The following is a 25,467-nucleotide window of genomic DNA, read 5'->3' as shown; positions in this document are numbered from 1 at the left end:
ATTGCTGCACCGAGCAGTAAGAAAGCACCAATACTCTGCGACATTGAAGGAAAAGGCAAGATCCAAGATAACGATGGCTAATTAACTGTTTTACACCACAATACTGTATCACTCCAACTTCTTATCCAGTCGTTTGTGCTTACATGAGCAATTTGTTGATCTCTCGTGTTCTTGCTACAGCAGATGCGATGCGCGTGGTATTTGCTACTGTATCGCCTCGAGAGTTCCGGGCGCCACCATCAGACCACATTTCTGCGGCACCTGCATTCTATGGCCCAATGACTTTTCGTGCCGTGAGCTTCAACCTGGATCGCATATGCTGTTATGGGACTTGCGTTGTGTCTCTCAGGTCACAGTCGCTGCCGGCTGGCCCGCTGCATCTGATGACGTTTCTTCACGTGTATATATGTAATGAGCTGTTCTTCCATCAGGCGAGCTCTTTTCATGTAGTCGTGTCAATCAACCCATCAACCAGCTAACATGTCTACCACTGATATTACCTCCGATCTCCGGGATCCTGTGGATGCCGCCACTTATCTCTTTACCCGTCTCAAGCAAATGGGCATTGATTCCGTCCATGGAGTTCCTGGTGATTTCAACCTAGTCGCCCTTGACTATCTCGAAGGTTGCGGACTCAAATGGGTTGGCAATTGTAACGAGCTCAATGCAGGCTATGCTGCGGATGGATATGCTCGGATCAAGGGCATATCGGCTGTCATCACCACTTTTGGTGTTGGGGAGTTGTCGCTTCCTAATGCAATCGCAGGATCGTAAGTGGCATTCGTGATCTAGTTGTGCACCGCATGGTCTAGCTAACTGGTCATAGTTTCGCAGAATATGTCCCGGTTGTTCACATTGTCGGCACTCCAAGCACCCTGTCGCAGGCGAATGGAATGCTCCTGCACCATACACTTGGCAACGGCAACTTTAATGTGTTTGCAGACATGGCAGCGAACATCGCGGTCGACGTGGCTAAACTGAAGGATCCTAGAGACATTCCGTCTCAGATCGATCATGCATTGGCTGAATGCTACCTCCAAAGTAGGCCGGTCTACATCACCCTTCCAACTGACATGGTAAAGAAGAAGGTCGAGGGAGAGCGGCTCAAGACCAAAATCGACCTCAGCCCTCACAAAAACGACCCAGAGAGGGAAGATTATGTCGTCGACGTCGTTTTAAAGTATCTCACGGCAGCCAAAAACCCAGTCATCCTGGTCGACAGCTGCGCCATTCGGCACCGCGTTCTGCCCGAGACCCACGAATTGATTGAAAAGTCTGGTCTGCCAGTCTTTGTGGCCCCTATGGGAAAAGGTGCTGTCGATGAGACTTTGCCTAACTTTGGTGGAATATATGCAGGAGACGGCTCCAATCCGGGCGTTCGCGAACGTGTTGAAGGTGCTGATCTGGTCCTGACCATAGGCCAGGTCAAGTCCGATTTCAACACAGCTGGATTCTCCATCAGAACATCACAACTGCAGACAATCGACTTCCACAGCACATATACACGGGTTCGCTTCTCCGAATACCCAGGCGTGGGCATGAAGGGTGTCCTGCGCAAAGTCATCGATAACCTGCCGAAACTTAACGTACAGCCAGGGCCGGACGCGCCTGAAAACAAGATACCCGCCAGTGAGGATTCGAGCGACCCGACCATCACACATAGATGGTTCTGGCCCAAAATGGGTCAATGGCTCCAAGAAGGCGACATTGTTCTCACAGAAACTGGAACCTCAAGCTATGGTATCTTCGATACTCGCTTTCCCAAGGACGTCACGAATATCAGCCAAGTTTTGTGGGGAAGCATCGGTTATGCTACTGGTTCATGTCAAGGCGTAGCACTCGCAGCAAAGGAAACTGGAGGCAAGCGTCGCACCATCCTCTTCACAGGCGACGGTTCCTTCCAACTCACAGCTCAGGAGCTAAGCACGATGATTCGGCACCAGCTCAATCCGATCCTCTTCATCGTCTGCAATGATGGCTATACCATTGAACGGTTCATCCACGGTATGAAAGCGGGATACAACGACATTCAGAACTGGAATTACCAAGCCCTGCCCGCCGCATTCGGTGCAAAGGAAGGCACATATAAGACGTATCAAGTGAAGACGAAGCAGGAGGTGTCTGCCTTGTTCGAAGACAAGAACTTTTCCAGCGCACCTTACCTGCAGCTGGTTGAGCTTCATATGCCCAAAGAAGATAGTCCTGATGCACTGAAGCTGACCGCAGAAGCCAGTGCCCGGAACAATGCCAAGGCTTGAGAGTATGCGATGGTCTGGGCTAACGCTAGGGAACAATGTCGGAGATAAAGACAAGCAAAAGTCATTCAAAGGAAAGAATAGATCGCCGGGCAACTGGCGCAAACATTCACGGACAGCTTCTATCCACAGCTTGCTCATAAAGATATCTACTCGGCAGATATAAGGGCCTGCTGGGCTTTTGTAGAATGAAGAAGCATGCGAAAAACACGCAGGTGACACTCGCTAGACCTGCCTGTTGTGCTATGCTGCCTAACTTTACGCATTCGTGCTGTTCCACATGCCCCCCCAGCCTGTAAATAGTGAGGCTTCCGCGCTATTCGAGTCCAGTCACGATGCATCTCAAGGGTGCCGACATACACTTGTTATACCTTGTCCTGGCATAGGGATAGGTCCTAATTGACGACCATAACCGGTCTCGGCTTTTGTCTATCATACAAACGTTGTGCGGGTCATAATGTCCGGGTCAGCACTCGTCTATCTTGTTGGATTCCGGGCACCTCTTTCTCTTCAACACAGGGCTCCTGTCAGGTGAGCCAAAGACGCTGATCCTATGACCTCGCGAGTTCCGGACAGGACAGATACTGCCTAAAAGCCAACCAAATGTCGCGCGATCCTTCATGACAGTGAATCGTTGGGAGCGCCGAGACGTGCAAACACACCGCATTTGAGCTGCAGTTTCCACAATTCCATCAAACAATGGCGAGCCACGATACCCCCTCTAAACGAAGCGGGAGTCGCAAACTCCAGAAGCCGAATCCCAGACTCGTTCGACTGCCCTCCTCGCATATGCCTGCTCGCCTCAGTCTAGGAGCAGACGCCCAAGACGATGTGACCGCCCCTTCCAGAGGTCGAAACGCCCCAGCACAATACATGAATCAATCTATATTCTCCATGATAGCAGCCGCTGGGTCGCGGACGGACTTCAATGCTAGATTCGATGAGTCTAGCGACAGTGAGGAAGAGATCGCCGAAGAGACGTCCACACAGTTCGAGGGTATATCCAAGCCCGGCGGCCCAACCACAACTAATGAAGATACCAATCAAACTGTAGCGATACATGACAAAGAGACAGCTGTTGACAAGAAAAGCAAGCAGCTTTCAGGACATCGGCTAGTACAATCCCTACCACGCCTATCTGCGCGGGCAATCAAGCCAAAGGGAAAGAATCCAGCTGCACGAATCGACCCGAGCCCGGAGAGTGATGAATCCTCAGTATCTTCAAGCAATCCACGAGATGCACCGGTGCTGAGCAGGCTCGTCACAGCGGAGGCTGAATTCAAGGAGAATGAGGAGGCACTCACACTGACAGCATCCCCAGAAGTCCAGGCCCAAAGAAGCAGGGGTGACTCGACACCACAAACACTTCTTGCTACGCGTCTTATGGAAATCTTCGGCTTCGAGCAGCCAGAAAAGGTTGTGGCTGAGTACCCATGTTGGCTATTGCAGAGTGTACTCCTGCAAGGATATCTCTACATCACCAAACAGCACATTTGTTTTTACGCATACCTGCCTAAGAAATCGCACACGGTCGGCAAAACTGGGTACCTTTGCAAGAAGGGTCGGACAACCTCCAAATTTAAGAGATATTGGTTTTCGCTCAACGGCGATGTCCTTTCGTACTATACGGACCCTGCCAACCTTTATTTCCCTTCTGGAAATATCGACCTTAGATACGGCATATCTGCGGCTTTCTTGACCGACAAGAACAAAAGCAAAGAGTGCAGGGATTTCTCTTTGACGATCGACCACCGTACATACCACCTTCGTGCGGACACTGGTTCGAGCGCTAGAGAATGGGTGCAAGCCCTGCAGAAGACGATCTTCCGCTCTCATAATGACGGAGATAGCGTGAAGATATCGCTTCCCGTGGAAAACATCATTGACTTTGAAGAGAGCCCCGTAGTGGAGTTCGCTGAGACAGTGAAAATCAGAGTCATAGAAAGCGAAGATTCCTACGCCATTGACGAGGTATGTACCTGCCACCAATCCTTGTGCCCATCTGCTTCCTTGCCTAATCCTGCTACAGTATTTCTTCACCTTTTTCAGTTTCGGCCAAGATGCGCTTCAGGTACTTGGGAGCCTTCTTGCAGAAGGTCCTGGTAGAAGAACATCTGAAGACTTTTTGTCTCCTACACAAAAAGACGTCACCCTACGCAGCCCTAGAGCCAGGCCTGCTTTATATCGACAAACATCAGACGTCACGCCTGGTAGTCCAAGAGGGCAATCGAGCCCATCCCTCAAAGATAGTGTCAGAGCGACGCTGTTGCCATTTTCCCCTGAAGAGGGCGGCAGACTGTCTCCAAGGATGAGCGGAGAATTTCAACGTGGCAACAGTCCATCTCGTTTGAGCGTCGACTCTCCGCACTTCTATGGTCGTGCTAGCTTTGATCGCGGACGCAGAAGTGGGAGCACAAGTCGACTGGAAGTCAATACATCTAGACGACAATCTCCCCTTACACGGCGCATTGAGTCGGAGGATTCTTACATTCAATCTATCGACAAAGAAACGGACTCATCCAACGCGCCATTATCGCCTAGAGCGGAAGCGCAGATGTCTGCCAGTCAGATACTGACCGGGAGCGACGTCTTTCATCCCCCAGCGGTCCAACGTATGGAGACTTTGGCTTCCATGTCAACTGAACCTACCCGGAGATCGTCAGAAGGACCGACTATGCCATCCAATTCTCCACCCAAGGAGGTAATGTCGCCTATTCCGATAAGAGAGGCAGCTGACACATTTGGACGGTCTCCGCGAGAGGGCAGAATCGGTGCACACGCGGAAGGTATGTTGCGTACAGGTACTTCGCCGACACTGCAGGACCTGGTCAAAGCAGGCTCTTATCCTCTCCAACGTGCAGGTGCGTTTGCCGACTACCTCAAAAGTCGCTCGGTCTCCATGAAAAAGCTACTGGCGACGGAGTCCATGTCGTACCTGGAGAAAGTCTCGGGCATGTGGGCTGGCGACCGGAAGCATTATGGTGAAAACGAAGGTGTGGTCCCGGATGACAAGGGTATTGACCCAGAAGATGAAGAGGCAAATGTTGGGCATGGGGATCGATTTCGTGCTCACTTTGCTCTTCCGCCTACCGAGAAACTGCAGGCGACTTACTTCGGCTTCCTTCACCGTGTACTTCCCCTATACGGCAAGATTTATATCAGCAACCGCAAGTTTTGCTTCCGAAGCCTACTCCCGGGGACTCGCACTAAGCTCGTCCTCCCGTTAAAGGACATTGAAAATGTGGACAAGGAAAAAGGATTTCGCTTTGGATATCATGGCCTGGTACTGGTCATTCGAGGGCACGAAGAGCTCTTTTTCGAGTTCAGCTCCAGCGAACACCGCGACGACTGTACCGTGACACTATTACACAGCCTTGAAACTGTACGCTACATGACGGAATCAGGCATCTTAGCCAGGCAGGACCAGGATGAGGCCGAGATTGCCAAAGAAGAGCACCGCCTGCTGCAGGAAGCGCGCAAAGATTCGACTGGGGATCATCAGCTCGTGTTGCCGGACACAGCTGAAGCAGTTTACAGCCATCAACATGCATCTGTACTCTTCGACAACCCTCGGGCATCCATCATCAACTTTAAGCCATTGGCATCCTTGCGCATTACATGTCTGACGATTGGCTCCAGGGGAGATGTGCAACCGTACATTGCACTGTGTAAGGGCCTCCTGGCGGAGGGCCACAAACCTAGGATTGCCACTCATGCAGAGTTTGGTCCTTGGGTCGAGAAGCACGGAATCGAATTTCGACCTGTCGAGGGTGATCCAGCAGAATTGATGAGAATATGTGTCGAAAATGGCATGTTCACCTATTCTTTCCTGAGAGAAGCATCGGCGAAGTTTCGCTCCTGGATCGACGAACTTCTCAGTTCAGCGTGGCAGGCATGTCAAGATAGTGACCTTTTGATTGAGTCGCCCAGTGCGATGGCTGGCATCCACATTGCGGAAGCGCTCAAGATACCCTATTTCCGGGCTTTCACCATGCCATGGACCCGGACCCGGGCGTATCCTCATGCGTTCGCGGTGCCCGAGCACAAGATAGGAGGCGCTTACAATTACTACTCATATGTCATGTTTGACAATGTGTTTTGGAAAGCCATATCCGGGCAGGTCAATCGGTGGCGCAAGAAGGAGTTGGGGCTGCGCAGCACCAACTTGGACAAGATGCAACCCAACAAGGTGCCATTCCTGTACAACTTTTCGCCTCATGTGGTTGTACCGCCGTTGGACTACAGTGATTGGGTGAGAGTGACCGGATATTGGTTTCTCAACGAGGCGCAGGATTGGACGCCGCCTCCAGAACTGACGGCCTTCATTCGAAACACACGTGACGACGGCAAGAAGCTGGTCTACATCGGCTTTGGGTCCATTGTGGTGTCCGACCCTGCAGCCCTCACCAAGACCGTTGTGGATTCGGTGCTCAAAGCCGGTGTCCGGTGCATCTTGTCCAAAGGCTGGAGCGATCGGCTGGGAGACCCTGCGGCTCTGAAGACGGAGGTGCCTCTACCGGCAGATATCCTCCAGATCAAATCTGCCCCGCACGACTGGTTATTTACGCAAATTGACGCTGCTGTCCATCATGGCGGCGCAGGCACCACGGGCGCAAGTTTGCGAGCAGGCGTACCCACGGTGATCAAACCATTCTTTGGTGATCAATTCTTTTTTGGGTCACGGGTGGAAGATTTAGGGGTCGGCATTTGTCTGAAGAAGGTCAACGTGAGCTTGTTCTCGCGAGCGCTGTGGGAAGCGACCCACTCGGAACGAATGATTGTCAAGGCCCGGCTACTTGGAGAACAAATCCGACAGGTAAGTTCTGAAGTGGCTTTCACATTGTCAGGCGCATCCGGAGCTAACTCATAGTCTAGGAGAATGGAGTGCAGACTGCAATCCAAGCCATTTATCGGGACTTTGAGTATGCCAAGTCACTGGTCAAAGCACGGGCGGCTATTGAATCTGTCGCGGCTAATGCGACGACTCCCGTTGATGAGGGCGATATTGAGGAGAGCTGGACGTTTATCGGCGATGAGAGCGACCCTGATCTGCAGAAGCAGATACAAGAGTGGGACTTGCCTCTCCGTGGCCGTGGACCACGCGTGAGTATGGACCGAGCGGGTCTACGATCGATGCAAGGGGTGGAACCGGTACGAAAGAGCAGCAGCGTGAAACGGCGACACTAGACGAGAGGATGTTGGTGGTCAATGTATCCGGGGCCCACCCGAGTCAGGGTCAGCGGGGTGCAAGTGCACACGAATGTGCTCTTTTTATGGGGACGGTGCAACAACTGCCAGTGCATGCAAATTTCCAAACTGAGTCCAGGGCTTTGTTCGAGCAGGATTGGAGTAATGGATTGGGGCGATGGTCTGGGAAATGAGGAGCATGAGCGGCATCTTTGCTCACTCAGGAGGGCTTGGAACGTTTTAGAATGAGGTGCCATCCGAATGGCCACATGAACGATTTTAGGATTGACGACGTCACGTTAGTTGATAGATTAAAGAAACGAGGTACCGTACGAGCGCGACTAATAGTAATAGACAGGCTGGATCTGGCATGCGAGATGGGTGTTTATTGCTGATACGTTACGAACCTGGGGGTGTCGGTGTTGCCGTTTGAAATTGGATGTAGAGAAAAGAGTGGTAGTAGAACAACGCACCTATAGGGCCTTCGGAGAGAGAGTTTCCAAACACTGAGAATGACTTGGCTGGTCGTCATGATCGAGACAATGAGACCTGGCTACGTGGATAGTGACCGCTTGATGGTGTACTGTGTATGGGGCATACTGCAGGGTGTGCGGCTGAGTGCGGCAGTTTCCACAGACGAGAAGAAACTACTCGGAGGACTCGTAGGTCTGCTGGGCACCTATACTTGAGCAAAGCACGGAGTGAAGTGGACCATCATTTGGCTCTTTGGACGGAGCATGGCTTGGACAGGGATATACAACTCCGAGACAAAGATGGTGACTGGGGCACGCCTAGAAAAAAGAGAAAGTCTGATATCAGGATCAGCAGTTGTAGTGGTAAGAATCAGAACAGGACAGTGACACCTAGCATGGAATTTATTTCCAGCAAGAAAAAGCAAGTTTCGGCTAGACTATCCGTACCTGTGTCGGCTTGATTATCACTGATTATCGCGTGGCATACCAGGTATACTTTAGGTACCTAGAGCCTGGGCCTTGTTATTAACTTGGAAGCATTTACTGTCCACGATCAAGGAAGGACTTGTTGTCTATGAAAAGTCATACTGTAACTGTATGTCTACCTAGGTAGGTACTTGATCTCTTCAGCAGATTTCCATCTCTCGCCAGACCACAGTCCTTGTCCAGCTATTGGCAGTACTCCTTCATCGTCTTCGCATAAAGCAACGCAGTCATTCATTACTTCGCTCCCCTTGAAGCGTTTCTAGACTCACCCTCTTTGCTCTTATCAGATGATGCACCTGCAGCTGATAACACGAGGGACAGACGGCTCCTCTGGACCTTAGCAGTGGGCGGCAAGATTCACTCGTCCGCCATCTCCGCAATCCTGACTTTCCACTCCCGTGTTATATCCGTGGCCGAGTGTCGCTGTCGCAATTATTTTCCTGATACCCTGCCCTGTTTGATCAACAGTTTTCGCTTCTTGCCGTCTTGTAGCTCCACTGGCTCGTATACCATTTTTTCCTCTCGAGGCGAATTTGTTCCTGACCTTACCTTGCCCGTCATGGCTTCCTTCGACCAAAGCCCGATCTCATCGCCCCTTCTGGCCTTTCATTCGCCGGATGGTCGCTCCTGCAGTCCCAAAGACATTACACCCCGGTGTGTGGACGGATCTCTGTTATCTCTCAGGCCACTATGACAGCTTTCTTCGTCTTCGAAGACTCTGCTAAGTTAACTAAGCCCTTTTCTTCATGAGTTGGCGCCCCTGGGGAGGGATCCAATAAGCAGAAAACACAAGCAAGCAAGATGACGGTCGGTTCTGCCTTTTACGCCTTCTACTACCCTAATATTACTCCATACAACCTTTGCCACTATTTCTCTCTCTCTCATATCACTATCCATTCTTTCTCGCCGCCACCCAATAGCGTCGCACTTCTAAATCTCCTGATCCTTTCCCCAAACTTCGCGGCTTGCCGAACGGCCACTGTTACCGTGCGCTACCACACCTTGCTTCCCCGTCATTCCACCCTGCTACCTGTCTCTGTCACGGCCCTTTTGAAAAGCTCCACATCTCATCCGAAACGCTGCCACACGATACGAGATCGACCGATCGTCCCCAAACCCCGACCAACAAAAAAACTTTCCATCTGTTCGTCCCGGTCTTTCGATACATCTATCGGCTGGCTCCCACTTCGCCTCTTTCCGAGATCTCATTTGCCAAGTCTGTGCTCTTGCTTTCCTCCTCGTGTTTAAATCATCCTGTGGTGTTTCATACATATTCCCTTTTTCTCCACTACAGGGCACCCGGCACAACTGGTGCATCTCTCTGTATGTCTATCTAGCGGGAGGGACGGTGAATTCACAATATCCCTCGACATGCCGACAGGCAATACAAGGGCCAGTCTATCTCCAACAGACACGACGCCCACAGGTGCTGGCAATAACAGCAACCACGCTACACCCACGGCTGCCGCTGGGTCGATGCCGATTTCGCGGTCGGCCAACGCAACATGGGACAAACCTGAAAGGGCGCGCACCAGCCATGCCTGTGAACCTTGCCGCGAGCGCAAGACGAAATGCGACGGTTCTCGTCCGGCTTGTCGCAGATGTCTTCACACCGGCACTACGTGTTATTACGGCTACGGCAAAGGCTGGAGGAAGCGGAAGTAAGCGGCTGATGTTTGGCCAACTTCGGTATGCAGCTAATGTTCTTTCCAGGACAGCAGAAGATCTCACGGCGACGAGCCGTCGTCTTGCACGGTATGAGAATCTCCTCAACGATATCATGCCCATGGTTTCTTCCGAAGTGAGGGCTTTGATCGACGACGCTCGTGACAACGTAAGTGTCCTGCCTGGTTTATCTGAGTGTTTGTACATGCTGAATTTTTTGGACCAGGATAATTCAAACGGCTCAGAAACAAATGACACCGAGTATACTCTTGCTCCGCCTCGGCTCGAATCGAGCATGTCTTCTGGAGGACCTGGAAGTCGAATCATCCTTCCGCTGCCCGTACCCAGTCCGCATGTGCCTTCGGTATCACGATCATCTACTTCTTCAGGCACCTATGAGCATGTTGGCCCGCCGCCCACGCTCACCAATGCGCTCTCTACACTGTCTACCGCGAGCTCATTGGGGTCCCAGCGAATGTCGCCCGACAACTCCACCCAAATCACCCGTCTCCCGTCTATCACCGCAGGTGGTATCTTGATCGATGGGGAATCAAATGATCCTTCACTGCCAAAGGCGCAAGCACTTCTGGATGCTGGTGTAATTTACGCGCAAGATCGTTTGGGACCTCTACCTGCTTCTCCGACGGGTCGCGCGTCTTTTGGAGGTTGGTCAAACCATGAACCACTGCCTCGCAGACCATCTGCTGACAGTCGGAAGAGAAACCACGAGGGCGCACCAGTTCTCCCCTGGCTGAAAACCGTCGAAACCACTGCAGTCTCGAACTGATGGCCTCCAAGTGCAGCTTGTTGCAGGGTCTCGATCCCTGGCGATATGCAAAAGACTGTCAAGAACGAGTCATGTCTCGATACTTGACAAACGGCCGTGGGATGGTCTAGACCTTCAAACGTGTTCTCTGGTGGGCACCACTCAGGTCTCCACGACCAGCGACAGGCGATATACCCAGGCCCAACCAGCTGTGTGGGCTACTGCGCGTGCAAAACATAACCGCCAGTCAGCGGGCGACTCTTTGCGGGATCCGGAAAATTTCAACGAATGGCAAAATGGCCAACCGAACTTTTACCTCGGGTATTATTATTGTGATCAGCCAGTTTTGATCACCGTGTCATGATGGCTTTTCACTTACGATACTAGTTCGATGGATGGCACGTATTTTGTTGTTGGTTGAATATCCATCATGGGCGAATCTCGATCGTACCCCGAGAGGGGGTTGTCTGGATCGTCCTAGACACCAAAAGACTCCAGGCTTTGGTGGGGCTCAAATCAGAGGCTAGGGAACAGGCAACGACTGTCAGTGGCCAGACTACCGGTTTGGTGGGCTCATCTGGGTTTGGATCGGAACAACGCCGCCGTCATCCGCACGCAGAACATTTGTCCAATCAGCCTAATGGCTTCCCTCGCTGGAAATTACCCAGGAAACGCCTGGACCCCTCTGGCAACATTCCTTCCGGAGTGACGGATACTGAATCCGTACTTGGACAAATTCAACGCGTCATCCGTAATTGTTTGGGTTGCCCGCACACCTTTGGTTCCGGAATCCGAAACTCGGTCACAGTGTTGCTGACAGGCCAAGAACAAGGGGAGGGCGAAAAGGATGGCAGTGGCATTTGTCTGACTTGGGAGAAAGCGATCGCGAAAGAGGATGCCGTCAGCGCGCCAGGTCGTATTGCCACATGGATGTCCTACTCGATTACATATTGCGATCACCCCCATAATCTTTGGACTATGGAACTTCTTTCCTCGAAGAGAACCTTAGCAAGAGCGGCAATACAAAATCCGTTGTCGATCGCAAACCCACGTGAGGACGGAATATTGTATTTTGGTGAATCATCAATACTCGCTGGGATCATTTCAGATCGGTCACGGTCTGTAATTATTTGCTTTGTGGCTAAGGCTTTTGGCAGATCCAAGGCGACGTCACATCGGCGTCAAGACCGACTATCATGGCTGTTGTGGCCAACCACAGATAATGCAGGGTACAACACGAGGTACATTCCACACCTCAGCCTTCGGCACCCCAAGTACAGAACAGGCAATGCAGAACGTGATCGACAACCCTAACAAAGTCCCTTGGAAACGGTATATATGGGTTAAGCCCCTTAAAGGAAACATTGTGATGGACGTTTCGTCGATGGAAAGTTCCCTGGGCAAAAGTACCGTTGTTATTCGTCGATACAGAGGTAACTTTATATTGTCCAAAGGGCGTACTGAATTTTGATGGCTCCCACCGCTCTACTGGAGTCAAAATGTATGCGCTATCGGAATGAAGTGCGTGTGCACGATGGACCTTCGAATGTCCTTTCAGGGCGCGAATGAGAGCTGCAGCCCAAGTGAGAACTCGAACGAAGAGCTGCAGCGCTTCTTAGCCGCATCGATTCAGGGACTCAGGGTACTGGAATGAAGTAGATCTTGGTATGTTTGAGGAAGGTGAGACGTGAAGCTATCTTTCTCTATTTTGTGGGTGATAGCAAGATGTTGTTATTTGTTGCTCTTTCCCTGCCCAGGAGATGGGAATGGATATGTTCATCCGGGGCCACGAGCACTCGTAAGTTATGGAGTTGACAAGGGCATGAGATATCAGATCGAGAATCCTCATGGTTGGCGTTCAATTTGACCCTTCTTTTCGGGCTTGCTGGAAAGTATCCCTTCTTCTGGTACGATGTAGGGTAGACCGGGCACGGGTGGGTGACTGGCATTGGTATATCATGCAGTCTTGAGCGCCTAGTGCGAAGCGCGGCAGTTGAGGAACGAACCAAGTCACACACGTTCGAGCTGTCAATGGAATTGGTGGCTGTTCAGGGACGAGCTGTGTGTTGTCTGTTGAGTGGTGAACAAATGGTGTGACTGTCTTTGGTGCACGGTCAGGTTGGTGGCTGTATATGCCCCAAAAGCTCATATCTGAGGTCCTGGATGCCCCGGTGAATATGGTCTTTTGGTTTTCCTGAGTCCAGTCAGAGTGTGGTTTACTGGTGCGGTGGTCAGGGATGTTTCAAGAGGCAAAAGATCTGGGCGTTGAAGAACATTTTGCACCTGGCGCTTGCTGGCGCAGGTCTTTTCCTTCATGTCAGTCCCATTAGAAGTCATGTCGGCGACCAACTACAGGTGTGGGGTTGCAATACAGAGGTGGGTGACCACAAGGTGAGGCGATTGTCTTCTTTCAGACAGAAGTGAAGCCGGTATCTGTTGCAACTCTGTTTGAATCTCTCTGGTACTGCAGGTCCTCGTTGATACCAGAACAAGATCCTCCTCGACGCCGGCCAGGAGATCCTCACTCAGTGCCTGTCCACGATCCCCCTCGATGCTAGTGAAGGCAACCATTTCAGCGCTAGTGTCAGGCTCCGTCCTCGTTGCTCGCCAGAAGTCGATGGCTATACAGCAATCTAAGAGAAAGAGGTGGTCGTTTTATAAGAACAAAGGTGGATGGGCTAGCATGAGATGGAGGTTGTCGTTCTCACTCGTGGCGTGGGCAAAGCGACATCTGACATCGAGGTCTATGGACATTGTTTAGGAAGCCAGAACATCCAGGACTTTTGACCAGCAACGCAGATCAAGCAGGGCCAAAGATACCCAAAGTTTCCTGTCATCTCGACATGCGATACATCTATTGACTCTGTTTGGTTTCATGTCCTCGCTGCCTTGACTGTTCGTCGCCTTAGGAGTTATCGTGGATCAGGTCAGTCAACACACTGTAGAGTGTGAAGCTTTGTGCACGCATCTTCGTAATGTCTGAACCATCTCCATTCCCAGTACTTTTGTAACTTGTGTTACGCTCCTAGATACTGGATTGGTGCCCATCGCAAGATCAACATGCACAAATACCTATATTTGAACCTCGGACGAGAAGGTGAAAAACTGTGTCACAGGAACAGAACATGAAGAATGGAATCGAATGGTTGACTGAATCAATTCATTGAGCACATATCTTTTTGGCTCTTATTATGTAGATCCTTGCATGGTCTGATAGGCTCGTTTCCTTCATGATCTTGCGTGGCTTAGTTGCTGAACTGTGTGCGACAAAAGTCAGCGAGGTTTGTTCCTCCAACGTCGTGGAAAGAGTAGACTGTTCGCTTTCCACGTCTTCCCATGATGGGTGATGGTTTGGCAGACAACGCGGAGTTGCAGGAAGAGGAAATAGAGGGTTGTTGACATACCTTATCAGGCACATCCTTTCCGGTGGCCTTCTCAAACATGCCTCGGGCCTTGTCGGTGATCTTCTCGTTGGTGCTGCGTTGCTTGGCTGGGTCAATCTTGCCTCCACCGAACTTCTTCTCGGCAGCGTCAACACCTATTGATCATCAATTAGTTCTCAAGGTGGTCATACGACTGAAAGGTGTGGTCGCCAATACCCTTGTCGAGGTAGTCCTCTTGTCCAGTGGCGGCGGGTTGTTGAGTTTGGTCGGCCATGTTGACTTGAAGGATTACGAATGTGATCTGAAAGTTGTGTAGTAGTTGTAGTGTGGTATGAAGGTAGGAGCAGAAGTCGGGAGTCCTGCACGGATATCTATATACCTTGTACCAAAGATACAACTTACATGTGCATCCAGCGGGTTACTACCTGCGCTTTGACAATGCCATCATTTTGCCAGGTTTTGGTGGCTTGATCACCTGTGCCACAGAATACATCATAGCGATCTTCGATCCGGTCTACCGATCAGGAAAACGTGGATATGCCATGCGTCAGGACGACAGGTTCGATTGGAGAGGAACAGGGAAGCTTTGCTGGGCATTGCTGGGCAAAACCAATGTTGGGATCGAAGAAGCGTCAACCTCGCGTCAGGTCTCAAGCACCCCTCTTCAAGTTCTCAAATGATGAAGCGTGACGTCATTCCCCTCCATCTGATAAGCGATAAGGAACCCCGGAAGTCGTGATGATCCGGAACTTTCACGTGACTTTTTGGTGGCACAGCCAAAGCCACACACGTGACAACAGCCATAGTTCTTGGCATTGCCTCGGGTTCAACTTCTGCTACGTCTTGAAACACTCCAACAGCTTCACCATTTATCGGCTATCCATGTCTCCGGGCTGCTCTCCTCTCCGTTTGCTGTATAAGGAGACAACCAAGCGTCTCATATACTGATATCTTCTGCCCTCTCTATCCTCATTGGGATCTATGTTACTCATCTGGCTAGCCGCTAATGGTAGGTCGTCTGGAGATGGCCGGCTGTTCTCCCCCAGAAACACTTCCTGGCCTCCTTGCGCATCGCCAGTAAATTGCCCTGGTTACAAAGCATGATTCCCGTGTCTTGATCTCAATCAGATCCAAGGTCCAGAAGCTGGCCATGCTGTCTGCCAGATCTTCGTCAATCCCTTTTCGGCTGTATGTCCATCGGTTTAACCCTTAGCGCAAGCGATGTCCTCCGGATCGATCTTCTCCCGCGCTCGCAGGCCTCCTACTCCTTGGTGTGTCTCTTTGACACTGTGCTATCAGTAATGGTGAAACCAGAGGCTCTACACTCCGGTGTCATGATTTGTAGTAGGTCTGTTCGGTACTGTCGGATCCAGCGGCGCTGGAGTTCGGATCTTTGCATTTCCTTGACTGTTTACTATCATGGGCGTCCATCTATATATTCCAGCGTTGGGTCTGTCGAGCATTTACAACACCACAGCACGAGCATCTTCATTCCTTTCTCAAAGACTTTTGACAAGTCTCTTTTCGATCTTTTCTTTCAGGGCTTTTGATAAGTCTCTTCACTTCTGACTTGTGCTGCGCACTCTCTTTCAATCTTTTAGCTGGTCTATATTCAACCCTTTGTCAATTTCTCGAACATTACATACGCCGCCGTCAAAATGAAGACATCCACTCTTTCTGCGCTGAGTGCTATGTTTGCCGGCTTGACGCTAGCCCATCCTGTTGATTTTGCCAAACGAGGCTCTGGCTTGTCTGAAGTCGATATCACCATCCTTCAATTCGCCTTGACCGTAAGAATGACAGCTGTAACCAGGACTGAACTCAGCTAACACTTCAATCTTCAGCTCGAGCACCTCGAGAACACCTTCTACCTTGAAGCCTTCAACACATTTCAACTGCAAGACTTTATCGATGCTGGTTTCACTGAAGAATTCTTCCTGAACCTGCAATTCATCTCATTTGATGAATCTTCTCATGTTGCGCTTCTCGAAGCCGCAATCGAGTCTGCCGGTGTTGCTCCGGTTCTACCATGCCAGTACAACTTCCCGGTCACGGATGTCCCTAGCTTTGTTACTTTGTCTGCCATCCTGGAAAGCGTCGGGACGAGCGCCTACCTCGGCGCTGCACCATCCATCAAATCAAGCAGCATCCTTTCCGTCGCCGCCAGTATCATGGCAGATGAGGGATTACACACTGCCCTCCAAAGATCAGCCATTGGAGCAATTGGCTCCCCAGATCCCTTCGTTACTGTGAGTCACCTTGCCTCTACCCGAACCCCGTCCACAAGGCCGATAACTAATATATGACGATAGCCCCTGGACCCCAACTCCGTCTTTACGCTCGCTGCTGAGTTTATCGTCTCATGCCCAGCATCAAACCCACCATTGCCATTTACTGCTTTTGCTGGCCTTGCTGTAGGTGGACAGCAGTGCTTCAACGAAGTCGGCATCGCTACATCTGCTGTCGAGGCAGCTGTTACTGCCACGGCCACCAGCAGCACAAATTACGCGACTCTCATTTCTGCTGCCTCCAATGACTCCACGTCCACCACCACTTCCGCAGCTGCCACAACCACTACTGCGGCTGCGAAACTTCGCGTTCGCCAGGACAACAGCACTTCCACCTCAGACTCCAGCACCACTACCACCACCAACAGCTCCAGCACAACCACCACTGATTCCGCCGTTTCCTCCGCCACCGATGTCTCTGCCGCATCCAGTTCCAGCTCTGGCTGCGCGCCTCCATCCGCCGGCTCCAGCATTCAACTGATGCCAGATGTTTCTTCATCAAAACACGACTTCAAGAGTGTTACCGAGCTTTTCGTAACCTTCGTTGAGGGACTGAACATCATCTCTGTTGGCGTCAAGGTCGACGGCTCGTCGATCAGCAGTGGCATGAACGTCGAGATTCCTGCCGGTGTCTTCGGACAGACCTACATCTTCATTACTCTTGTCGACATTTCCGGGCAGTCATTCAGTGACTCGAATGTTCTCTTCGGGCCTGCCATCATGGAGAGTGAGTTTCTTCCTTCTCTTTCGTGGTCCTGATCCGTATGACTAACAAATATCCTAGTTGCTCCGGCGCTTCCATCGCTTGGACTGTAATGCCCACTCCAAGTGGCATGCACCATGGAAGGCTGAATGACCTCACCTACCGGATGCGGAATGCGTATCGCGATGGAACCTGGTCTGGCGTGGCGTGGTCAACCGCCAAACGTAGGATGAGGAGATGTGTACGAATCGGCATATGCATATATATCCCTTGGGCCTCAAAAAAGCATTGATGCAATCTGGAACGACATTTTACCAGAACATTTCAGTTTCATGACTTTCCTCAAGAGATTTTACTGTGCTGTTCATTGCTTCTGGTGTTTGTGTATGCCAGGAGGGTCACGACATGTTATCGACGATACCCCCAAAGAAAGCCGAGTACCTGCCGAGAAGGTGGGAAACCGAGTGGATGGTCGCGAGCAGAAGATTGGGTTCGTAGCAAGATGTATCTCAATGTCTGTAGGAACTCTGCTTTGACAAGACCAAAACCTGCTCATACCGTCTATCTGTCGATGCATTCTGGAAAATATCAAGGACGTTACAAGCAGAGACTCGACTCTCAGACCGCGAAACCCTAGACTATGTCAAGCTCGGCACCTGGATAGCCGTTCAGGATAGTGGTTCCTTAGATTCATCTCTATTCCTATTGGCAGACGCGCTTGCATACCCCTCAATCCCCTCGGGGAGTCGGGGCAGACACCGATTAAGCGAGAACTGAAATTCGCGGAGGTCGTTTTTCGAAAGCACCAGGATTAGGTCAGTGATCTATGACTCTTTCAATCCTCTCATAACAAGTGCCCGGAATTGACAAGAGTCTCTCTGCGAGGTTAGAAAGAACCACCATAGATCACTTAAGCGCAGTATTGGGAACGACTGCACCTCTCCTCGAAGGGCATCAACATTGAATCTTCTGCTTCCCCGCACATTGGGATACGCTACAAGAGATTACGTGCGGCGAGAAGATACTACGAGATTTCCGGTCAAGATCTGAACGCACACCCCGGCATTGGCTCCAAGGATTACCAACAACCGACATCACCAAGATGGAGAAAGCAGGAGGCTTCCAGGAGCCACGGTACCTAGACTTCGTCCGCTCCAATGAAACTACCGGCATCGACGGCAAACCTATGCTGAATCGCTACTCGACACATCTAACACGCGAGCATGACTTTCCCGGCGCCCAAGCAATGCTCTACGGAGCAGGTGTGCCAGACAGCCAGACGATGAAGACGGCCCCGCACGTCGGCGTCGCCAGTGTGTGGTGGGAAGGCAACCCATGCAACATGCATCTTCTCGACCTGGGGAAGGAGGTCAAGAAGGCCTTGACAGCTCGCGGCATGCTGGCGTGGCAGTACAATACCGTCGGCGTGAGCGACGCCATCACCATGGGCAACCAGGGCATGCGGTTCAGCTTGCAGACCCGAGAAATCATTGCTGACTCTGTCGAGAGCGTCACGTGTGCACAGGCGCACGACGCCAACATCACCATCCCCGGCTGCGACAAGAACATGCCTGGGTGTATCATGGGCATGACACGCCACAATCGGCCCAGTTTGATGATTTATGGCGGCACCATCGACAAGGGCTATTCGAAGACGCTACGCAAGAATGTCAACGTCGCAACGTGTTACGAAGCATTCGGAGCATATACCTTCAACACACTCAAGCAGCCCGATGATGGAGGCGATACATCCAAGACGAAGGACGAGATCATGGAGGACCTGGAACGGCACGCATGTCCCGGCGCTGGCGCCTGCGGAGGCATGTACACGGCAAACACCATGGCAACTGCCATTGAAACAATGGGCTTGTCGCTGCCAGGATCGAGTTCGACGCCCGCAACCTCACCTGCCAAGATGCGTGAATGTGCCAAAGCCGCAGAGGCTATCAAAGTGTGTCTGGAGAAGAATATCACTCCCAGGCAGCTGCTGACCAAGAAGTCGTTTGAGAACGCTCTTGTCATCACCATGGCATTAGGAGGAAGTACCAATGCAGTCCTGCATTTCCTCGCTATGGCGGTCACCGCCGGAGTGGACCTTACACTCGATGACTTTCAGCGTGTCAGCGACAAAATCCCCTTTATGGCAGATCTTGCTCCTTCAGGGAAATATTTGATGGCCGACCTTTACGAGATCGGTGGTGTACCAAGTGTGCAGAAATTGCTGATTGCCGCTGGTTTGCTGGATGGCACAATCCCCACCGTGACGGGTAAGACACTGGCCGAAAACGTCGCTAGCTGGCCGAGTCTGCCAAGTGACCAGGTCATCATCAAGAGTCTAGACAACCCAATCAAGTCGAGCGGCCATATTCAGATTCTGAAGGGTAACTTCGCGCCAGCTGGTGCCGTGGCCAAGATCACGGGCAAGGAAGGCCTGCGATTTTCCGGCAAAGCGAGATGCTTTGACAAAGAGGTCCAACTCAACGAAGCGCTCAACCGTGGTGAAATACCCCGCGGAGAGAATCTTGTGCTTATCGTAAGATACGAGGGACCCAAGGGAGGTCCGGGCATGCCTGAACAGCTCAAGGCGAGTGCTGCCATCATGGGTGCCAAGCTCACAAATGTCGCTCTCGTTACAGACGGAAGATATTCGGGTGCATCGCACGGGTTTATCGTGGGACACGTATGTCCGGAAGCTGCCGTCGGGGGGCCTATAGCATTGGTGAAGGATGGCGACGAGGTGACGATCGATGCTGCAACGAACACCATCTCCGTGGACGTGAGTGAAGAGGAGATGGAGACACGGAAAAAGGCATGGATACCACCAAGGATGGTAGTCACCAGAGGTGTACTGGCTAAATATGCTGCTCTGGTCAGTGATGCCACTCATGGAGCAGTCACTGATCTTTTCTGAAGAAGCACGTTGGATGCAGGGATCGGCCATGCAGGTTGGACAAGGTTGCGGCGCCGTAAGCGAGAAAACGATGTACAATCGTGGAACGGGTGCCGCCGATTGGCCAAGCAGATCATTGCATTGATAGTGTGATAGGCATGGTGTACGCCGTATGTGCAGAACAATGTCATGCATGGGTATTCATGTTTTCGCGAAGCTGTCCAGGATTCCGGCACGTGCTGTGCATCAACTGCGTATTTTGGACGTCGAAAGAATCTGTTGATTGAATGGCAACCTATGATTACATGTTAAAGTTGTCCTAAAGTGAGCTATGAGCAGCAGGTGCTGCACACTTCGCCGTGTCTGGTCTCCAATGGTACAAGGAGTGCCACGGTTGTATGCCTAGCACAGTAGACTCACTCCCACCAGTTCTTGATACTTTGGTAGACCCATGCGAGAGGTAGACAGGGCACGACGGGGCAACTTGGACTCTCCTCGACAAGTGGTCGCTCTGAAACAGAACAGAGTTCGAGTACCCGGGTAATCCTGCTGGGAACGACATGGCAATGCCAGTAGGTCCACAACCCCTTGCAACTTGGGCAGATGGCGCGGGCGTCATGCGCCTTGAGGGGGGATCTCTTGCAAACCCTCCCACATGACAACGCGTTACTTACCAACGGGGTGTCTCTAGTGACAAGCGTATAGACACTGGACACGGGAAAGTGGGCTGTGCATGGGTTGGGGCTGAACAGTGCCTTGTTGCTGGTGCGATCAATTTGGGGACATATCTCCGACTGCATGCGTCTTTCTCCCCATCTTTCTGATCAGCGGCTAGAGAGCCAGTGTCGTGGCGTACATGGTATCTCGCATGCTAATGTACCATTCAATGCGATTCGGCAGTCTCTTGGGGTCTAGAACGTGGACCAATAAGTGCTGGAGACGATCTGGACCCCTGGCTGGGGGCCGGATGTACCGGTCACCTGGCCCGTCTCGCAGCGGCTGGAGATGCAGCGAAATGACCCAGTGTCGCGATAACGCAGACTCGGAGCGGTCGAGTAGGTGGACTTGACAAGGGGAAACCTCATGTTTCCTTTCAAGTGACGTTCTGTCGCTGGAGTAATTGGGACAGGAACATCGAGCGAGCGGGCGAGAGACCGTCTTTGACTGGCGGAGCTGCGATACGCGAAATGGGGACAAAAGATCGCGCAAGAAGGAACCGAAAGGAAAGCAGAGACCTAGCGACAAGAGATGGACGCCTGAGAGTCGTAGATCCAGTAGTGCACCAATATTGTTGGCGCAGTCAAGGATGGACAATTGAACAAGTGAAAGAAACGCGTAAGTTGCAGATATTCCGTGCAGGCCAGTCGCGATTGCAGATTTCGGTTGACGGGGCCGAAGTCTAAGAAGCACTTGGTGGTGAATTGCCAACTTTCTTCTTCTCTCCACGTCCTCCTCCTCCTCGCTATCTTTACTTCAACATCACCACACAATTACACCTCCATGCTAATGCATCTCGCTGCTACCCAAACTCCCTCCGCCCCTGTCTACCGGCATGGTCGGGATCCACGCGATGGGCTGAGGTACACGTGCTCATACTGCTCCCTTCATCGACCTCTGGGGTTGACAGTATGACAGGTGTCAGCGAACGATTCACCCAACTTCTAGAACGTGGAACAAAACACCCAGACTGGTCCATATCCTCATTACGTCGCTATCGATAGTCTGCGTATTGGCTCCAGGAACCATCCCGTGGTGGAACAATTTGCATTCCTTCGCTTTCACTAGGCAGCAGAGGCGGCTCGGCCATGACCTTATCAGCCTTCTGGTGTTCGGCTGTTCTTTGCCCGGTTCTCGGGACATCGAATTCGAGGTCGGTTACTTTCCTAATTCTCCTAGCTCTTCCTATATTGCTAGCCTGAAACCGGTATCTGGAGGTGAACGCCTGACCTGCAATCCTCTTGCCATATCAAAGATGCTATGATACGACCCGTTGCTGACCAGGCAAGGGTTGAAAACGTGAAGAAAGTCTATACAACACACTCGACCAGTCAGATTCGGTATTTCACGGCGGCCCCAGTGCTATGAGGACTTCACGCGCTGCGGTCTGGGGCCTTTTCTTCTTCGGGAACCATAATTGCAACGGCGACCAGCCTTTCTACTCAACACTATGCCGCGATGTTCTTGCTCGCTTGTGCTAACCTCATGATAAGTCATTCTCAAGACCGATGTGAGTCGACATGCATGTTGGGGGCTGGCGTCGATCTTCTGTGACCAAGACTCTATGTTCGTGTCGGCCATACAGCTTTGCATGAAGCTAGTTGTCACATCCCAGGCATCATGGTCTAGTCCTGCATTGTGCAGAGACATGCAGCATCTCGGAGACCCGTCGAGGTCAGGCGTCCACTGTCAATCGCTACTGGAAGTAGGTATCCGGCAAGGAGGAAGACTGCTTCCCCATCACGGAGAGGATGGACACAACCAGAGTTCTCTGGAGCACATGCCAGAAGGATCGTGACGACCTATATCAAGGGCCACATGCTCCCTCATCTACTTCTCATTTCTCATTCCACCGTCTCAGTGAATCCAAGAATGTGTCACTTGTGATCTCCACAATGAGCCCCCTGCCCAAGAGCGTGAACAAAATCCTGTCAAGACTTCAATCACCAGCACCTGCTCATACCGTTCCTGTTTACCAAAAGAACAACAGCAATATCACTCTCTTTGACGAGCTCCCAGAGGCTGAAAAGCAGGCCGCGATCATCAAGCTCGAACAGCTCGCTTCTGAACAACCAGGCTCAACCACCCCCAACCGAAAAAAAACTCGGTCTTGCTTCAACTGGAAGACCTTCGCCATGGTGTTTCTCGGTCTAGGATTTGTCACCTTTGCAGTGGTCGCCTCGGTCGCCTTGGCCATCGATGTCGATAAGGATCCAGACTTGGTCGCGAAACTTCGCATGGCCAACACCAATCTCGATCGCATGAACTTGCTCCCTGACAATTCGGACTGGTTCTTCGACTTCACCAAGCAGGACAAGTATACCTTCTCCCCAGGAGGTGTCGTCAATGCCAATGCAGCCACCTTTCCTGCCACCGTTGGACAGGGCATGACCATGGTGAGAATGCTGTGTTTCGGAGTTCACCAGTATAGGAGTACTGACGTTCTCAAGGCTATGCTCAACCTCGGTCCATGCTCCATGCTTCCACCGCATCTCCACCCCCGTGCTACCAACTATGTGGTCGCAATCTCTGGCACAACCATGACCTACGTGAGTATTCTCTGCAATTGTGCAAGCAATTGTTTCACCCCAGGGTTGGAGCCCGCAATCATCACGACCGTGACGCTGACTTGAATAGATGATCGCTGAGAACGGCGCCCGCACAGTCACAGAGACCCTCAATGCCGGACAGATGACCATCTTCCCTCAAGCCTCCATCCACACCATGATGAACATCGGCTGCGAGAACGCTCAACTCATCTCCGCCTTGAACTCGGATGACACTGGAACCACCAACCTGGCCAATGCATTCTTCAGTCTGCCGCAGAACATCACCGGGACCGTCATCGGTGGTGGCCTTAACGTCGCCACCATCGATGGACGCCTCCCTGACATCGGTACCGGATCCAACTATGGCCCGGAAGCATGCATTGCCGCGTGTGCCGCCAAAGGCAAGATGATCAAGCGGAGCTTCTAGATGACTAATGATGGTTAAGCTGTCGATGGTCTTATCGATCTCAAGGATTCAACTTTGCGAGTCATGCATGCCCTGTCGCCAGAAACATTGAGTTAGCTCGAAAGGGCACGTCTACTGAGATCTAGCACTCTTGCGGCTCAGTTAACAGGGTGTTGATTGATCGCATGCTCATGTACAAGTATCTACGAACCACATAACGAGAAATGAAATACATTTGATCGCGTTCTGAGAAGCATCGACCCTCTTGCAGTTCCGCGCGTAGGAGTATATCAGGGATAAGGCAGAGTGAATTTGAGAGCGCAGCAAACACTTCTCTCGCACGTACCCTACGCTCGCAGCTGAGACGATCCGTACACTGTCGATCCTAAACTTATCGGCCATGGTCGTGTTCCCGAAAAACAATAGTCTACTATCCGCTGTTTGGTATTGGGTGGTCTCATGTCAACGATGAGAAATGCGTAACTAACAGGGTCTTTAATGATCAGTCAGGCATCCGGTAAGGCTGCGCAACGCTTAGTGAGATGGATTAGGACCACCACTAGCACGAGGGTCCATGAGTGATCAGGTGTCCAATCTTCAAGAAAGGCTGCATATACAATGGATAAGTCGTACTGAACAACGACGATGCGAGCACCTCCATGAGTAAGGGGTTTCACTTCATCTCATTGAATAACATGGTATACTATCTAGTCTAAGCGAGAGCCCATTAAAATTCTCCGCCTAACATATGCACCCCACCACAAGGACCGGGCATACATCATGTCTTGATGTTCCAGGACCCCTTTGTGACCATCCGCTGTCCCCAAGGCAAGCAGTTGGACCCCAGCGCATCCTGCTTCGCTCCAAAGGATCCCAACTGGGCATCATCTACGTAGAGGACATACATGGACCCAGCTCTTGAACTCCCATGGTGGACAGAATTTCAAACACCATCCCAGATATGCTGAGGATCAACTGTCCTCTCTCGTTTGCGCCGCCCTCCCCATGAATAAAGAAAGACTCCACGCTTGCGAAACAAAAACGTCGCGTTAAGGGTAATCATTATCGGTATGAGCCCGGTAAGCCCTCATCTGGCCCAACCAGGAATGCTCGTCCGATTGCCCGGAGGGATTCTGGGCTCAGGAGGTTCGATGTTTTTGATAGCTACGATGCGCCGTTAGTGACTGTCCGATAGAGGGCTCAGATGGCCGAGCCGAGCAAGGCCACATACCTGTGACGGCTCTCTGTAAGAGAGATGGTTTCTTGGATTGCGAGTGAGCTCTTTCCTTATCGCTCATGATGGACGACGTGGAGATGGAAGCCGTGTCGAAAGACATTTTCTTATTGTCTGCCATTGTGCAGTGTTGTGTAGTATGCCCCTGAGTCAATTTGGTGGTAATGGTGATGAGTAGGTGGGAAGGTTTCGGTCGGGTAGAAGGACGCTCTGGTAAGCTTCTGAGTTGGAAGAAGATTGAGGATGAGGCCTGACGACTCAGGCCTTCAAGCAGTCTTTATATGCTGATGCGAATACGGTTTGAGAGCGGATATCTCACCCCGAGAACAGGCACCCAGCATACGCACATAGCACAAAAGAGGCATGTGGTGGAGGATTTGCATATCGTAATAGGCTAGCCTCCTTTCTTACAAGAAAATGACCCTGGCAATTACCCAATCCGGGCCCGAGACGGTAGAGGTTTTG

At 51.5% G+C, this 25,467-nt stretch overlaps 8 protein-coding genes across 8 annotated transcripts; 7 read left to right on the top strand and 1 right to left on the bottom strand.

The window, feature by feature from the left end:
• Window positions 1-480: 480 nt before the first annotated feature.
• EDD37DRAFT_570530 (pyruvate decarboxylase) lies at window positions 481-2,258 on the top strand (the record flags this gene model as incomplete). The annotated part of the gene is made up of 2 exons (XM_062814285.1): window positions 481-770; window positions 827-2,258. 2 exons carry the CDS (start codon window positions 481-483, stop codon window positions 2,256-2,258), a joined length of 1,722 nt encoding a protein of 573 aa, XP_062665724.1.
• A 696-nt stretch (window positions 2,259-2,954) lies between these two features.
• EDD37DRAFT_675192 (sterol 3beta-glucosyltransferase) lies at window positions 2,955-7,865 on the top strand (the record flags this gene model as incomplete). The annotated part of the gene is made up of 3 exons (XM_062819533.1): window positions 2,955-4,226; window positions 4,285-7,071; window positions 7,131-7,865. The coding sequence occupies 3 exons, from the start codon at window positions 2,955-2,957 to the stop codon at window positions 7,440-7,442; spliced, it is 4,371 nt and encodes a 1,456-aa protein (XP_062665723.1). The 3' UTR covers window positions 7,443-7,865.
• Window positions 7,866-9,537: 1,672 nt separating this feature from the next.
• Window positions 9,538-11,308, top strand: EDD37DRAFT_194562 (uncharacterized protein). Its single transcript, XM_062810127.1, has 2 exons — window positions 9,538-10,062; window positions 10,115-11,308. Exons 1-2 carry the CDS (start codon window positions 9,773-9,775, stop codon window positions 10,851-10,853), a joined length of 1,029 nt encoding a protein of 342 aa, XP_062665722.1. The 5' UTR covers window positions 9,538-9,772; the 3' UTR covers window positions 10,854-11,308.
• Window positions 11,309-14,077: 2,769 nt separating this feature from the next.
• Window positions 14,078-14,489, bottom strand: EDD37DRAFT_654396 (uncharacterized protein; the record flags this gene model as incomplete). Its single annotated transcript, XM_062818680.1, has 3 exons — window positions 14,078-14,089; window positions 14,237-14,370; window positions 14,432-14,489. The coding sequence occupies 3 exons, from the start codon at window positions 14,487-14,489 to the stop codon at window positions 14,078-14,080; spliced, it is 204 nt and encodes a 67-aa protein (XP_062665721.1).
• A 1,255-nt stretch (window positions 14,490-15,744) lies between these two features.
• Window positions 15,745-17,416, top strand: EDD37DRAFT_194557 (ferritin-like domain-containing protein). Its single transcript, XM_062810126.1, has 3 exons — window positions 15,745-16,005; window positions 16,060-16,464; window positions 16,528-17,416. The coding sequence occupies exons 1-3, from the start codon at window positions 15,874-15,876 to the stop codon at window positions 17,260-17,262; spliced, it is 1,272 nt and encodes a 423-aa protein (XP_062665720.1). The 5' UTR covers window positions 15,745-15,873; the 3' UTR covers window positions 17,263-17,416.
• A 598-nt stretch (window positions 17,417-18,014) lies between these two features.
• EDD37DRAFT_194508 (dihydroxy-acid dehydratase) lies at window positions 18,015-20,315 on the top strand. The gene has a single exon (XM_062810124.1). It carries the CDS (start codon window positions 18,309-18,311, stop codon window positions 20,115-20,117), a length of 1,809 nt encoding a protein of 602 aa, XP_062665719.1. The 5' UTR covers window positions 18,015-18,308; the 3' UTR covers window positions 20,118-20,315.
• Window positions 20,316-21,533: 1,218 nt separating this feature from the next.
• Window positions 21,534-22,429, top strand: EDD37DRAFT_194510 (uncharacterized protein). Its single transcript, XM_062810125.1, has 3 exons — window positions 21,534-21,676; window positions 21,732-22,030; window positions 22,119-22,429. The coding sequence occupies exons 1-3, from the start codon at window positions 21,597-21,599 to the stop codon at window positions 22,292-22,294; spliced, it is 555 nt and encodes a 184-aa protein (XP_062665718.1). The 5' UTR covers window positions 21,534-21,596; the 3' UTR covers window positions 22,295-22,429.
• Window positions 22,430-22,708: 279 nt separating this feature from the next.
• Window positions 22,709-23,789, top strand: EDD37DRAFT_613537 (RmlC-like cupin domain-containing protein; the record flags this gene model as incomplete). The annotated part of the gene is made up of 2 exons (XM_062815460.1): window positions 22,709-23,362; window positions 23,451-23,789. 2 exons carry the CDS (start codon window positions 22,709-22,711, stop codon window positions 23,787-23,789), a joined length of 993 nt encoding a protein of 330 aa, XP_062665717.1.
• Window positions 23,790-25,467: the final 1,678 nt, after the last annotated feature.

This window comes from Exophiala viscosa (assembly GCF_022695815.1).
Source record: "Exophiala viscosa unplaced genomic scaffold EDD37scaffold_15, whole genome shotgun sequence".
Classification (NCBI taxonomy): domain Eukaryota; kingdom Fungi; phylum Ascomycota; class Eurotiomycetes; order Chaetothyriales; family Herpotrichiellaceae; genus Exophiala; species Exophiala viscosa.
This window is presented reverse-complemented; position numbering and strand designations above follow the sequence as displayed.